Source organism: Aythya marila (genome assembly GCF_965140915.1).
Source record: "Aythya marila genome assembly, chromosome: 3".
Lineage (NCBI taxonomy): Eukaryota > Metazoa > Chordata > Aves > Anseriformes > Anatidae > Aythya > Aythya marila.
Window position 1 is genome coordinate 35,033,118 of NC_139044.1, and position 15,730 is coordinate 35,048,847.

Sequence of the window (15,730 nt, forward strand, 5' to 3'; positions counted from 1 at the left end):
CCAAGTTGCTCTTTCCAATGACAAAACTTGAGGAAAAAATCACCAGTGCAAATAATTGATTTGACCATCAATAGGAAAGATTATGTCTGTACACCTACATCTGTGGCTGGTTGTCAGTGGTTATAATTAAGGCATATTTCCAGTCAAGTCAAGCTTTGATGTCCTGTACTGGCCCTGAACCCAATGTTAGAATGGAAATCAATTTTTGTACTCCGTGATGACATCGGACCAGGGATGAAACATTCTTCTGCTAATTGTCTGAAAAAAGAAAACAACATTTTACATGGAAATGACCTGCAGTTTGGGAAGATGTAATTGGACCTCTACCATTTGTTTGTTTTTCTTGGAGCACACTGGCAGCTCTTACAGATTATTTCTCTCTCAACAGAGGCACTCTAATGCCCTCAGCTGCTTATTTTGTCTGGAAAATTCAAGCACCCAGGATAACGATGACAACAACAGCAACATTTTGACTCCCAAACCCCTGGCAAAATAGTTACATCATGTCTGGAAATAGTTGGGCAATGACAGAATGGAAAAATTACAATGACTCAAACAAGACAGGGATGCTCTTACTAATGGGATTTTGTTCATTCATTCTTCTGAAGGTAGTGGTACATAATGCTACTGGGAACCTCTGAACCGATAATCCTTGTGACTAAATCCTACTCTTCCCAATATTGCAGAGATGTCAAGTCCCTAGACCAAGTTATTGTACTAATCTACGCTACCAGAATTCCTGGTCTTTTGACATAGAGGGATGAGTGAGACAGTTTGTTCTCCAGATCACTCTATCCTTGACTTCTTTCTTGAGGTGACCAAAAACTTGGCTCTGGGGTGTCAATATCCTTTCTCTGGAGCTGTCTGAAGCTGTCCATAAGACATGGACAGAACTGACAGCTATTACTAATTAGGGCCAGTTTCAGACTGATGGCATTAAAGGCATTTGATATTGTAAGACCTGTAAAAGGCCTAGTGCTTCATCTTACTGTAGAGGAAATAAGTCTTCTGCATTGGAACTATAGGACTAAACTATAGGAACTAATATATATAGTTTAGGACTAAACTATAGGAACTAAACTTTATTGCCAGAACCATGTGCTGTTTCTGGCAATCAGTGTTTATGTCTGCTTGACAGATGACATATTTCATTTTCACTCTGTGAATTTATTATATCAGATAAAGGGCTCACCTTGCTCCAGCTTCCAATGCACTGGTCCCGTGTTTCTTCTGTGAAATTGTATTGTTGTCATACTGAACACCAACAGAGAGAATAGAAAGTTGGAGAGTCTAACCCAAGCTATGCTGTCTAGATCCACAGCTTGCAGAAGAGGCAGTTCAGGCCAGCTCAGTTGGGTAGTATAAATGAAGCTTGGATCACAGTCCTGTCCTGAATTTCATGGCCCTAAGATTATAGTATATTCCTGGGAAGTCCTAAAACCAACATTTTTATCACATGATTGTTTTCAAGAATAAAATCTGGGTATTGCAGAGTACATTTGCAAATTCTTCCTGCTGGATGGTCTTCTCCTTGGCTATGATTGCATCCAGGGGTGACATCTGTGGGGTTTGTGGGATTCTTTTCCCATGTTTGCTTTTATGTAGTTTATTTCCCATAGGCTCTTACAATCACAGTGATTTGGAGAAGAACAATGACATACAAACCAACCCATCTAGTGAAGTTAATGCTGTGGCAGGGAAAACCATCAAATAAATTCCTTTATTTCATAAAACATAAATTTATTCACACTGGATTTGTAGACACTGCTACATGCTGCCCCTACAGCTGTGTCACTACTGGGGTGTGAACCGTGGTGTCCCGAACAGATTCCATTTGGGTGATTACATTCTGCAAAACAGTGTTTTTATTGTTATTTGTAGGGTAACATAAATTTACTTGGCACTATACAATGACTGATTTGAGTTAAGTATGTAACTAAGAACCTACCTTGGAGAAGCTACGACCCCTGTGCTTTGGCTAAGGCAACAGAGTATAATACAGCAAGCATAAAACATACACAGAGTGTAGTGCAGTCTTTACAGCATATGTCATGCAGTGGCTGTCTCTCTTATTTTTTTTTTTTCTTTAATACTTGCTTAAAAAAAAGAGGAGTTTTGCATTTTGAAGTGCTTGAAGTGGGTACTAGAAGCCATTTAAGAGTTGTCGTGAAAGAAGGCAAGAATATTGGAATGGAATGGAGTGGAATGGAATGGAAAAAAGTAGAAAACAAAAACTAAACTGGTAGAAAAGAGTGAGAGAACTAAGATTAGAACTGGAAAGTGCTGTTCTTCCTTGGCTAATGGAGAATTTTTTTTTTCCCTTTTTTTTTTTTTTCTTTACCACCTCATTTTTTGGCCACTTTTATTCTTTTGCCACTTTTTTTTTTTTTCCATAGAAGGTAATGGGGCAATATTTAGTGATATATACAAACAGAAAAAAATGTGGTTTCTGCTGAGAAAGGAAAATTAGGAAAAGTAGGTAACAGTACAGACTTTCTTAGAAGAAAGTGTATCTTCAGTATCTGCAGATGTTATGGAAACTGTAGTGCTGCACTTCTAAAAGACTTGGAAGTAGTGACAGAGTAGGGGCAAGGAAAGAAAGATGGTGGGCTCTAGAATACTGTATTCAAACAGAAAGGTTCCTTGTGTCTGGGGGTACACAATCCCATTGGATTCACCACCTAAAAATAGCAGAATGGTTGGGCCTGTTGAGAGTGAGGCGTTGGCAAGCTTGCCTATGCACAGAATTGATGAATTAGGATGGGATTTGGGGTGGTGGTATTAGTTTCTGCTCCAAGTCAGTCCAGATTCAGGTTTCTTGTTACTTCTGCAGCACTGCATCAAATTTATACATTCCATTCTGTTGTAGAAATAGAGATCTACCAGGGAAATGGAAATGGCTCACTTTGTTTCCTCACCTGTTACAATAAACTAGTGGAGATAGTGATTCTGCATCATGCTGTCCCATTCTTCCTTTGCAGATGAGAGCCTAGGCTGCATCCACTGACATTTTGCATCTGGTGAGGATAGTAGGGATTCAGCTCTGGAAGATGGTGCATCAGTGGTTTCTATTAATGCTTCCTTATGTTGCAAACTGTTTTTTCAAGCTGTGTGTGTGTTTAGTCAACCCACAGAGTTCTCACTCTTCCTTCTGTTTTCCAAAAGATGGTGGGTATGAAAGTGAGTCTCTCCGTTTTGGTTATGGTTATGCTTATGCCCTGGCTGTTCACTATGGTGAAAGAGAGGGCAGTAATTAGGTAAAAACTATAATGTTCAGCTTTCTACACAGCATCGCTGCTGACACAGCATTTTCAGGTGTCTTGCTCTTTGTGGAACTCTGCTCAGTTAGGATATTTTTGCATGAAAAATGTAATTTCTGAGAGAGAATAAAGAAATGAGTGAGACTGGAGAAACAATTAGGAATCTGCAATTGAAAGAGCCTTGTGTGCAGTCAGCAGGAATCCCATCCCATGTGGCTAAAACTTCTGATAAGAGTTAAAAAAAAAAAAAAAAAAAAAAAAAAAAGCATTAGCTTAATTATGTTTGGTCACTGGGCCAAATGGTTTAAAAATGAACACGTACGCTCTGTCAGGGGAAGAGGACATTGTTATAATTAGACCTTGGGCAAAGTTCCAGACTGTGACTCCTGACCTGAGCCGAACCACAGATGGGGCTGGGAAGCACGAGGGGGCTCGCTACAAGGCGAGGATGTGCGGTTAGCTGTTGAAATGACAGCAAGTTCTTCGGGTTGTGCAAAAGGGCAAGATAATGCAACCAAGAAGAGCTCGGGAAGGGAGTTATGTTGAATAGTGGGATTCCCTCCAGAGAGAGATTTCCCATTGATTCTCACTGTAGGTGTTTAGAAATGGATAATTTCACGTTTGTTTCATTTCTACAGTTGCTTTGCTTGTAAGAAGTTGAAAGGTAACAGATCTTTCTTTAGGAAAATAAAAATATAAAACTTGTTATTTTTGTGAGCTTTTAAAAGAGTTTTTATGAGAGCTTTGTTATTGGTTACCACTCTGAAAAATGAAAGATTTTTGCTTCATCCTTCTTTTTCCCTTTTTTCTTTGGAAACACCTTTTTTTTTTCCCCCAGATTTGATTCTTGAAAAGACAAAGAGAAAGAAAAGAAGAAAAAAATAATGATTTAGAGGGTATTGAAAAATGTTTATTTTGTTCAAAACTATACTCACAAACAAAAATCAAGGAGAAGTAATTAATTCTTAAAGAGAATAAGTAGTAAATATAATAAACGTTTCTTAATATTGAATAGCATAACCAGTTACTTAAGTAAATGCTTCTCTGAATCCTGTGGTTGGCAGCCTTAATCTTTAGAAAGACAGTGCTCCCAGCTAGAAATATATATTAATTTATTCAATCTGTGATTCAATTCTAAATTACCTATGTTGGATTCCTTTCTAGCAGTTTTTTCTCTCTCTCTCTTTTATTTTTTATTTTAAATCCATCTAGACACCTCACCTCTCTAGAATTACAGTGTTGTAGCAATACAGAAGGGCCATATAACCCTTCCATGTCAGTATTAATTTCCTGAATGTCTCTTAGAGATGGACCTGGAAAATGCCAGAGTACAGGCTGTGCAATGGAATGTTCTGTGAAAACGATGCACTACAAGGCTTCTCCTTGTGTGAGCTCTGCCTACTTTTGCAAACTAATCAAAGTTGAATAGCTTTGTTGAGTGTCTTAAGTATGGATCCTAAGGAACAGGTGCCAATTTCATTAAAGCATTGCAGGAACAAGCCCGTGTATTTTTCAGTATTATGGATGAAGAAGGCCTGCGGAATGACTGCTCATCTCTGGTGAGCCTGCTTAAAATGAAAGCTGAATGATAAAATGTTAGTTCAAGGTATCCTGTGGTACCCTGACCAGGGCAGTACTTAACCCACAGAAAATGCTGACCTTCATGGCCTTCTCTGTAGTACTTATTTACTGGTAAGGTGCCTCTTTTGAAGCGGTGCTTACCAAAATCTTGACCTGAGCTCATAAAGGAAGATATTATGGTCCTATTGCTTCAGTGTTTAAGCCAGTTTTTCCAAGGAGGATTCACTCTTCATGCTCCCAGAGGATTCTGGTCCTTTGGTGGTTGGTGAGGAAGTATCTCAACAGTAGATCAGAATTTAGTTGCAACAAAATTGATGGAAATGTAGTTATACTGGATGTAAATCAGGCTTGACTCATTGGTATGAGTTCCTTCCAAACTCATGGTATGTAAAAATAATGGGTTCTGGCCTTATCCATGGCCAGGCTACCATAAAGGACATTGCACTCAGAGAAGTCCCTGAGGAGATGATCTGCAGTGAACAAGATCAACTTCTTCTGAAGTTCTCTTGTGAAATCTTCTAATAACTCAGCCTTTTAATCTACCCCACTGAGAGGAAATTAAGTTGCGTACATTGTTGTGCTGGAACTGAGGACATTTTACTTTTTGTGAGATCAGTGTCAGAGGCCAGGTTCCAGGGTTAAGCTGGCCTTTGGCCTCTCTTAGTGAGAATCCAATGATTTTATCAATGTGCTGGTGCAGCTGGCATCACGCTGCTCTCTTGGGTCCTGCTGAGACATAGCAGCCATCGCAAACCTGGCATGGAGAGCAAAGGAAGACAGGCATGCAAAGGGCCTGATACCAGCTCAATCTGCATGAGAGTTGGTGTCCCCCAGTGTGTAAAAGGAGGTGCTAAGTAAGTTAGTTCCAGCACAAAGAAGCCTTCTGGTTCTTGCCAAGCACATAGTGCATCGAGGCTGGGGGTTTGGGGTTATTTTTTTTGTTTGCTTGTTTGTTTTCTTTTTTTTATTCTTAAGCAAGTGTGCTCAGATTTCTACACAAAGTTTCCCTGTAGAGCTTCTGGCTGAATGCAGTATGTTAAGTCCCACGATGCAACTGCTGACCTAAAGGTGCTTTTCCTAGCACAGCCACTTAGTCTCTCTGAGAGCTCAAAGCAGCCTTGTTCTGGCAAGCAAACAGGCCAAAGCATTGTGGGGCAGGTTAGGGCAGCAGCTGCTCCGATGACAAAGCTCAGCTGTGTTGCTGCAGTTATAGCATCCAGCATCCCGCGGCTCCGTTCACCTGCCACCTCCCTCGCTGCTCCTCCGCCTTGTGCCCAGGGAGCCAGGCTTTGCAACAGGCTTTATTTACTCTCTAAGGATAAGGCTTATTCTGCAGATTAAGTGAAAAAGTGAAGTCCTTAAAAAATATAACACAAATAAGCCCCTGAGCTGTCAAACAACAAGTCCCTTAAAAGGGCAAAATATGCGGCTCTCTGTGGACTGCACAGATCCCTCCTTTCAAACTGCTGGCAGGAGGCTTCCTGTTTGGATGGGCTGTTCACAAACGGTGTTGTGTGGTGAAATCAGTCACTTTCCAAATCCAACTTCAGGCCTCCTTTTGCCTCCCTTTATGCTCCTGATACCAAAGCCCCTCAAGCCTGGGTCCTGTCAAGATTGGATCTGGCAGCTCAAATGTAAATCTGAAAGCGTGCATTAGCACTGTGCAATTTCACCCCTGGATACATAAAGCAGCCCAAACTGGTTACACGTGTTTGAAAACATGATAGACAAAATGGTCCTACTGCAATAATCCTGGCCATAAAGGGATAAATGAATGTTTGCCAGTGTGCTTCCAGAGTGGTGAAAAAATGACTTCTGTTTTATCGTTTCATTGTTGATATTTTGTTGTTGTTGTTTTATTTTGATCAAATGGCACGTCTTTGGAGGATTATCCCATTCCTTCTGGGTAAATACTCCAGTACATACTTTAGTTCCTTTACTGTAGCAGTGAGCAAAAGTCCAAAACTGGTATCCAATGATAGCATTCAACCTTGGCTGGTGAGCTTTACTGATAAATATGTCTGTTGGAAGATCACTGAGTTAGTAAAACCTTTTGAGAAACTTTGGGAGAAGCGATTCTACATTGCCATTCAAGAACATGTTAATGGTTGGACTTGATGATTCTAGAGGTCTTTTCTAACTTAAGTGATTCTGTGATTCTGTAATTCTATATTAAAGCTAACTACCTTGTCTAGCTTGAATGTTTATTTTGGTCTTTTGTATCTCAAATCATTCTATCCAAGCTGTTACACCAATGATGACCATTGTAATTGCAGAGAGCTGTACAGATCCGGTGGAGTCTCGCTCATCTTTTTTTCCCCTCTTTTTTTTCCTTGCAGAACATGATCAGAAGATAGCATCATACACAATGATCATGGCCCCCCGGAAGAGGAATCGTCATGCGTTGGGGTTTCTTTGTTGTTTTGGAGGTAGTGACCTCCCTGAAATCAACCTCAAGGACAACAACCCCCTCCAGTTCCTTGAGTTTTCTGTCCCAATACCACCTGCAGAGGAGCTCAATGCCAGGTTCTCTGAACTTGTGGTAAGTTTCTGCTGGCAGATTGTTATATTTTAGAGGGTGGATGAATTATATAAAAAATAAAATGCTTAAATATGGGGATTTATTCTGACAGGACTTCTTCAGGTGTAGGATTGAGTCTATTAGAAGAAACCGTGTAAGCTCTCTAGAGAACAGATTCCTGACAGTCAATAAGGACTATACTGGTTTATTGATGGGCAACATACTGCTGATGAGGCGTAACGATCAGGTGACCATGCTCATTGTGTTTCATCATCTGGTTGCCTTTGATCCGTGAACTGTTGCTATTGCAGCAGCAGATGTAAACATGAAAAGAAGCAGTTATTTCAGATGAACTTTGTTGTTTGCTTCTATGGTAAATGCTGTTGTAGATTACTGGTAGCAGTCAGTTGCTATTCATGCCTGGCATCAAAGAGCCTTGCTGTCTTTTCCTCTTGTTCAGCATTTGTGCAAACCACTGCAGAGGTCGTAGGACTGTGCTGTTTTGGGACTTCCGTCAGAAAGGTGATGACCATTTGATGCAGTTGATAACTGTCTCATCATCACTCTGAGTTTGGGGGTTATGTAAAGTGAGGTACCTGTAATCTATACCTGAGTTCTGCTACTGAGTGAGAAATAGCACAGAGCATATTGGATCTCAGAATGGAGGAGTTTGCCAAAAATCTTTCAATATTACACTTACATAACAATACCCCAGTATTTTATTTTATTTTATTTTGTATGAGCATGGCTTCAAAGTGCTGTAGCAATAAAAATGGCTATATAATTTGGGTATGCAGGTGGAGGTGAACATATGGACAACTATAGTGTGTCAGATCAAAGACATGGACAGCTATAGTTTGTCAGAACGATGGTCTGCCCACCTAGCCTGGGCTACTATTTCAGATGCTGGTGAAAATCAGATGCCCAGGGAAGAATGCAGAAAAAACATGCCCAGGGTGCAGCCATAGAAAGGCCTTTGCCAGAATACTCTCCCACCCTCTAGTAATTTGAGCTCGAAGCATTTCCTTGGTCAAAGCTGCTTTCTGCGTACATAGTAAATTAGTATGAATTTCTTCTCTGTGATCTCTTTCTGTCATACCTAGAAGCTATGAAAATGTTTAGCATTTCCAATGTTCAGTGGCAGGGTGTGGGAAGGAGATGGTAAGACTTGCAGTTGTTTCAGTACGAATAGGGCATGAACAGAAGAAAGCATCTCCTTGCTTCAGCCTAACCAGCAGATGGAGAATCTCTTCTTATGAGCGTGGTTCACAAAGTATGGGTCTTTATTTAAGTCAGTCTGTTTTCTCTGTGAGGCTACTTGAATTCCTCTTGGAAAATGCAGATGACTGACTGGAGAACTGTGTGTGGTATCTGTCCTGAGTAAGAGCGTAATCTGTAATCTGCTCTGCTATTTATTTCTGATGCTGCTTAAGAATTGGTTTTCACATGCAAGGCTTTAACACCTGTATGAAAGTTCATCCCTATCCAATGCCATTGAAGCATTCAGTCTAGCTTTCCTGAAGATGTCACCAGTAGAGGTGCTTTGCTCCTGATCTTGGCTTGCCCTAACTTGAACTTGTCACCTTCAGGTCCTAGTGAAAGACCTGTTTGTATTTGCTGCTGGGCTTTTGCTTACTGAGAAGGGTATCGGGTTCTACGAGGGGTTTGAGTCTGTGGTGGTATTTAGGGTGCTTTTAGCTTTTTGCTTTATGGCAAATATTTCTCTTCTATGTGCTTGTGGCAGAATAATTTGCAGCTGTCCTGTGGAAGTCTATTAAATGGTAAGATTTATAATGTTTTCGGTGCAAAATGTAATGACAAGTATACATGATGAGCTGCAAAAAATTTTGGCCCAGGAGTTTGTGAGTTGTTAGTCTATGCTATAACTTCTCAAGTGTGCTGACAGCCTGTAACTGGCATATATATTTCAAACAAATGAAGCCATTGAAATAAAAATTGATGAAATTTGTGTTCTTGTATTTAATGATAGTACCCTACCCATCATTGCATGAGAAGTGAGCTAGGAGAGGAAAGTGCTACTTGTCAGGTTAATGAATTATATCACATTTTCATAAAGCATTCAGGTAGGATGACTGTGTGTGTCCATAGGAGTTCCTGTGCAGACAGATGATGTGAGATCAGCAAGAGCTTTATGAGTGGGAGAACCTAGGAGAGAAACTGGGCTAGCAGAATGCAGAATTTGCCCAGAAGGGCTTGTTTGTCCACAGGTTCAGATTAATGCATGTTCCACGAGACACTAAAATAAAACAGGCTACATTTGTATTGACAGCTCAGATGAGATTTTAATTGGATTAGAAAGATTCAGTCTGTAAATGTGCCAGTGTAAGTCAGCGACCTGGAAGTGCCTGAGAGGGCTCTTTCCTGCATACCAGCCTCTCCACTGCTTATCCATTAGGGTCTAGTGTGGGTGCACTTGTACTATATAAAAGACAGGTTTGAGTGTAAAGCCTTTTGACCCAAATCCCCAAGTGAAATGATGACACCAACATCATCTGAGATCTGTAGTGAGAAAAGCATTTGCGTTTGCTTCCTGAAGCAGGCCCAGAGGGTAAATCCTCATCTTGCCATCTGCTCTACAAGGGGTATAATGAAACATATTGGTGTGCTTGAATGAATTTTTAAAAGCCCTATTTTCCCCTTGTTGCAGTTAAAATCTGGGGCATTGTCCTATACAAGAGTTAATGACAAGAAGAGCTAAGCCTAGCTGTTCTGGAAAAGCCTCCCCTGTGATGGGTTTTCCAGTCCAGTAAATATTCAGTACATTTCCACCCCCTTTTTGAGGAAAATGGGCACTTTGAAGTACTTCTCTTGTCTTGTGGTCTTTCAACTGCTATCATAAAAATGCAGTTGGAGACGTACATTGTGCAAGAGGAGGAGATTGAAGAACTAGGAATGTGTTGGGATCCTTTATTTGGGTTAGGATCACAAACACCTCCAGAGCTTGTAAACCTGCTGGTGAGGAATCCGAGCTGAGGCGGGTTTACATGTGTGGGCTGCTCTCTTTTGGGGGTGCACCCAGATCAACCAGCCAAGGAATGACAGCTGCCCTAACTGGACCGTTTCATGGCAGTGCTTGTCAAATGACAAGCTGATGCTGATCTCAGCTGAAATGCCTGCTCTCGATGCTGCTCAACCAGACGAACAGTTCTAGGATGGATCTCAAGCATTTGTGCTGCTGCACATGTCTAAATGCACAAGAAACAAAGCAAACAATTACATGTAACCACAAACTTTGCTCCTCAAAGGGCCACTTTCATGCTTCCAACTGAAAGAGGGGAAAACAGATGGCTTTAGCATCTCTTCTTCAATGAACAGGCGAGGAAGAGAAGCTCTATACAGTAGGAAGGGTATGTGGAGTGGCCCTGTACCTCATAAATTTTAAAAATGGCCCTACCTGACTGTCAAGGTTGTTCTAGCCAGCATCACTTCTTTTTCCTTCAGTCTCTTCTCAGCTGGCACTGTGTGTAGTACCATGTAGTAAAGTGCTGCTGCAGTTGGTGGTCTATTCAGCAAGTGCCAAGCTGGTTTTGTGCCTGCTGGCAAAAATGGCTGTGCTAAGCACATGTGTTTTTCCTTGCACAGATTTATTGACTGAACAGGAACTGCAGAATAATCTGGAAGAACTATTGCAAGGCAAGGGAAAATCAATTTTTTCATGAAAATGCTTCTCCGACTCCTTGTTCAAATTTGTTAGCAGTAGTGTGTTCTTGCCACAGTGGATTCTGATTCCTTTTGTTCAATATTAAAAGTCCTGGACTCTTCTTGTTTGTTAAGATAGTGGGTTGCTTGACAGTAAAGATGTTGCCATCTATATCTCTCTTACAGCTGCAACTGGACCCCAAATGTGAACTCAGATCGTACTAAGGGTAATATAGATGCTGGAAATTCAGGAAAAGAAGGAAAATATAAAGAATGTTAGCACAGAGGAAAAAGCAGTGTTTGTGCTTTTGATGTTTTTCTCTTTTTCTGTTGTTAGTGTGTCTGTTGATGTGGTCATGGTGTTTGAGAAGGTGGAATTCAACATGGTCTATTTTAGGAGGGAAGGTCTGTGAGGAAGGAGTTGTCATTTTAAGCTACCATTCTCAAAGTTGATCACATTACTACAGTGTGCAAACTTGAATGATAATATCCTTATCTGAGTTACTTGTACCGTACTAGATTGTTAAACTAAGATTTGAGAAATATTTGCCTTTATCTCCTCAGTCATTGGAGCATTTTGGTATTTAGCTCAGGTGGGACATTGACTGTATTCTCCTATCATGGTTCATTTCTCTTACACGGCATTTAAACATGGATCGTTGTGTTTTTTTGTTTTTCTTTTCTCCCCCCAGAGCCCCTAAGTAAGAGGTTGTGTTGACTTTATAGATTCACAAAAGCTCTTTACCCACTTTACTATTTACAAACCTCCCCAGCTTTGCCAGAACTAAACTTTAGACCTTATGCTGCTAACAGTGCCCACTAAGTTACATTAGTTACAGGTAATAAGTAGCATAAATACTTTTGAACTCTGTTTTTAATAACTTCAGAATTACCAGAATTACCCAGCGTTTGCCTTGGTCTGCCTTTGTTTCTTCTTGTTGATTTAAATGGCAGCTCCATATAGGGCCCTGGCATTCTTTAGTTGCCAAAAGAGGTAAGTTGCTACTTGTGTGAGGCAGCACACATTCTCCCTCCCTCCCTCTCTCTCTGTGAATAGATCATGTTTTCTGGCCTTAAACCCCAGCTTTTGTTGTCATAGAGAAGACACACACTGAATTGGTATATAGTCCTGATCAACAAGACCACTGAAAATCAAAAATGCATGGAACTATCTGAGAATTCATTTACTTAATTTATCAGAGAAAGCAAAACAATTTCTGAGCAAGGCATCGGTGCGACATGTACTGGATAACACACTTTCATCAAGAGCCACAGGGAGATGGGATCCAAGTCGAAATAACAGTAGTAGCAGTTCCCACTGCAAACAGCTGACTTGGAAGTAGCAACTTTCCTTCTTGCTTAGCTCTCCCTTGCAGGCCATTTAATGTAATGGATACAACATAAACCTCAGATGAAAACTAGGCTTCACCACATTGAATAAGTACTCCCATATATCACCAGCCCCACTCAAGCTTGCCAAGTCCTAGCTGTGGCAGTGTTCATGAGGCCCCTCTTTGGCTCTGCAACCTGCAAGAGTATTTATTGGGTAAAAAGTAAAAGAATTGCCTCTATTGTGAATATAGACTGCCTTAGACATTAGTCTATGTATGTAGGCAAAAGAGAACATCAGCTGCCTTTCTCTGTGCTTGTTGACAGGCCTGGAGAACAAAGTTCTCTGTTGTTCCCCAGCAGCCTTCCAGGGAAGCTGATGGAAATACACGTAGAGTTGGCTCTTCTGTGTCTGGGTGCCCAGCGTGGAGCACCACCTTTCCAGAAAAGTATCCTTCATTTCTGAAACTTATTTAGTCCATAGTTTCTGACTGAAATTTTGTGGCTTAGAAATACATCCATAGGCCCTCACTTCAAACCCCAAACACGTGTCGTATATTGATCACAGTATTTAATCACATTTAAATTCAGGCGTGTTGCCAAGGTTTGAGTATTTCAGTTTCACTTTATCAATCTTCTGAGTCATTCTATCTTCTTCCTGAATTCTTTTTAATACAGGGATTTAACTTATGTCGCTTGTGTTACATGTAAATCTCAGTTTCAGACTGTACCTCTGACAGGCCTGTGGCTTTGAGTTGTTATCAATGCAATTTTCTCTGCAGCCATATTTTCAAAGTGCCTTTGTGTCATTTTTCCTGTAAGATGAGGCTCCTTTATTCCCTGTGCCCATCCCTTCTGTGCTTTCCTTTAATGAATGACTGTACCTAATCAGTCCGGAAGGTTGTGTAGTGCCAAATGCAATCAAGATCTGCAGAGGTCCTTCATTTTTATTTGCATGTAATGAGCTCTGACTTCAGCAAACTGACTGCTTTGACTTGCTGGCCTTGGCCCAGGGGAGACTCCCCGCCCCAAATTATTGCTCTTGTTTTCTTGCACTTGATGAGAGTGTGCCAGTGGAGGCTAGAAGAAAATACAAATTATGAGACTAAGTTGGATTTTTCACGATGGGAGGCTCCTATCCAGGAAGAAGGCTTAGCATTGCCCTCTGAGTGTAAGGCACTGCCTCCAGAGGCAGAATGGGCAGCAATTTGAGGCAACAGATCACTTTCCTAGCTGATGGGGGCCAGGCCACAAAACTTTCCTTTCTCTTGGGTTGGTTTGTAGTTGTCAGATTAACATTTTTCATACATTCAGATGCACTTGTCTTCTATTATAATCATGGCAGAAGTACTGGATGGTTTAAGGTTTCTGAAGCTATTAGGAGACTGAGGCTTGGGAGGCAAAATCTCTCCCTAGTATCACGGTCTGTCTGGTTATGCACAGATGTTTGTTTATGTCCAGCACAGTTCTTCAGTCCAAGATTGATACTTTAAAAACAACAACAAAACAACCGTTTAATTGCACATATCCAGAATCCCTGTCTCTTTTCCCATCTCTTTTTTCCTCTTTACTTTTAGCTCTTCAAATAAATTTTTTCATAATGTCAGGCCTGCTTTACACATGTCCCACGTGCAGTACACGTGTCCAAGTCCTGATTCTAACACGTATCACTACAGGCAGCTTTCTGGAGTTACTCAGGTCCTGCTACATGAGGTATGTTACGTTTTAGATTTCATGGCAGAGATAACTCTGCCCTTCACACTCACCTATGTGTGGAGTAGGAGACAGGCTCGTGGCACTGAGCGCGGCACCGCACTCTTCCTCTCTCCAGGCTCCTGTCCAATAGGCACAGCTGGTTGGCAGCTCCCAGCTCCCTGACCAGCTGTGTGAGGAGAAGCAGTTGCTGGGCTGCAGACGTGTGAGACCCAGATGCAGTGAGAGGAGCATGAGATGGGAGCCAGCAAACCATGTCTCACACTCCGTGCATGACAATCAGTAGGGTTGTATAAACAAATGCAAAAACAGACCTAGGCTTACATGCCGGATTTGGGTGTGAAAAAGCCAGGGCAGTTTCCAAAGTACCTGTGTAGTTACAAGGCTTTTGTGCAGGGATACATTGCTTTGCAGATCTTGTTGCTTTACTGCAAGACTTATGGGTAGATCCTTAGCTGATACAAAGCAGCTCGGTTCCACTGAGGACAGTAGCAGCATTGCATCATTCTGCGTTGCCTGAAATTTGGCCTGTGTGGTGTTTTCTGTGTCTGTGGGGACTGCTGGAAGCTGAATATCCCAAGCAGAGCGTACTGGCTGCCTTCCTGAGAGGTGGGGAAGGTTGTGGTCGTGGTGGGAATGTTTGAAGGGAATGTTCAAACATTCCCTTTGTGTATGTTTTGGGTATGATTTGCTTACAGTAGACAGGAAACACCTAAGGAACACCTACTTGCTGTGCTACATGTTTGTAATGGGATAACCATGATGTTCCCTGATTGAGGAAATGCATATAGTCCATCTAGAGCATGAAAGGAGCAGCACTGGATTTTGAAAGCACAGCAGAGACATAGTTTGGGGTGCAAAAAGAGGGGAAGGAACAGATCCTGGCACTAGAGAATCAATGTGCTTTCGAAGTCTATCTTGTGTCTTCCCTCTACTGAACATTTGGAAAATGACATGATATCCCCCTAAGCCATTGGTAGGGTGGATGTGTTTGCTGTTCAGACATCTGCCCAAGTGTTTCTAATACCTTACCAGCTGACTGGAGAACACTGCCATGTTTCAGTACAGCTGCAAGTGCATTTAGTGATAGGCAGTGTTATATAAAAATAAAAAATAATGATAATTTAAAACTTTACTGTGGCCTTTCTCTTGTTAAGGAAATCATTAGTACATTTAAGGTTTTATGTCTCATTATGTCTGTAATGATGAGCCAGGAACTTCCTGGACTGAGTCTGATGGCTGCTGAAGTGATAAAACATTGAGATGATAATAGTAGGAGTCATATGTGCTAGCTGGAAGGATCAAATTAATTTATTTCAAGTTCCCTGGACTTTCAGCTCCAGTTGGATAGGTACAAAGTAGACAACTTCCTACTTTCTCCTAGAATTGAACCGGCAATCTTATAAAATTCCTGCCAGTTTGACATCTGCTGTCTTAAAGTAACAGGTTCTGCCATCTCTAGTGGAAATAGAGCCAGCAGCAGGACAGAGACATCCTACTGGTCTGCACCTTTGACATGGCTTCTCAGAGCATGATTCTTGCCCTTCTGCAGTTTCTTTTCTTTCTTTACTTCTGTTTATTAGTGTCTTATGTTGTTCAAAGCTGTACTAAATGTCCTACAAACACCCTTCAGAGAGGACATTTGAATTCTAGATTTGGTTTGCTG

General features: G+C 41.3%; 1 protein-coding gene across 3 annotated transcripts in view; it reads left to right on the plus strand.

Moving 5' to 3' along the window:
* DAAM2 (dishevelled associated activator of morphogenesis 2) overlaps window positions 1-15,730 on the plus strand; it is a 171,690-nt gene that overhangs the window by 42,256 nt on the left and 113,704 nt on the right. For all 3 annotated transcript variants that reach the window (XM_082757200.1, XM_082757202.1, XM_082757201.1), the window contains one exon: window positions 7,181-7,383. In XM_082757200.1, coding sequence (XP_082613326.1) covers window positions 7,181-7,383 — 203 coding nt within the window. The remainder of the gene's footprint in view (window positions 1-7,180; window positions 7,384-15,730) is intronic.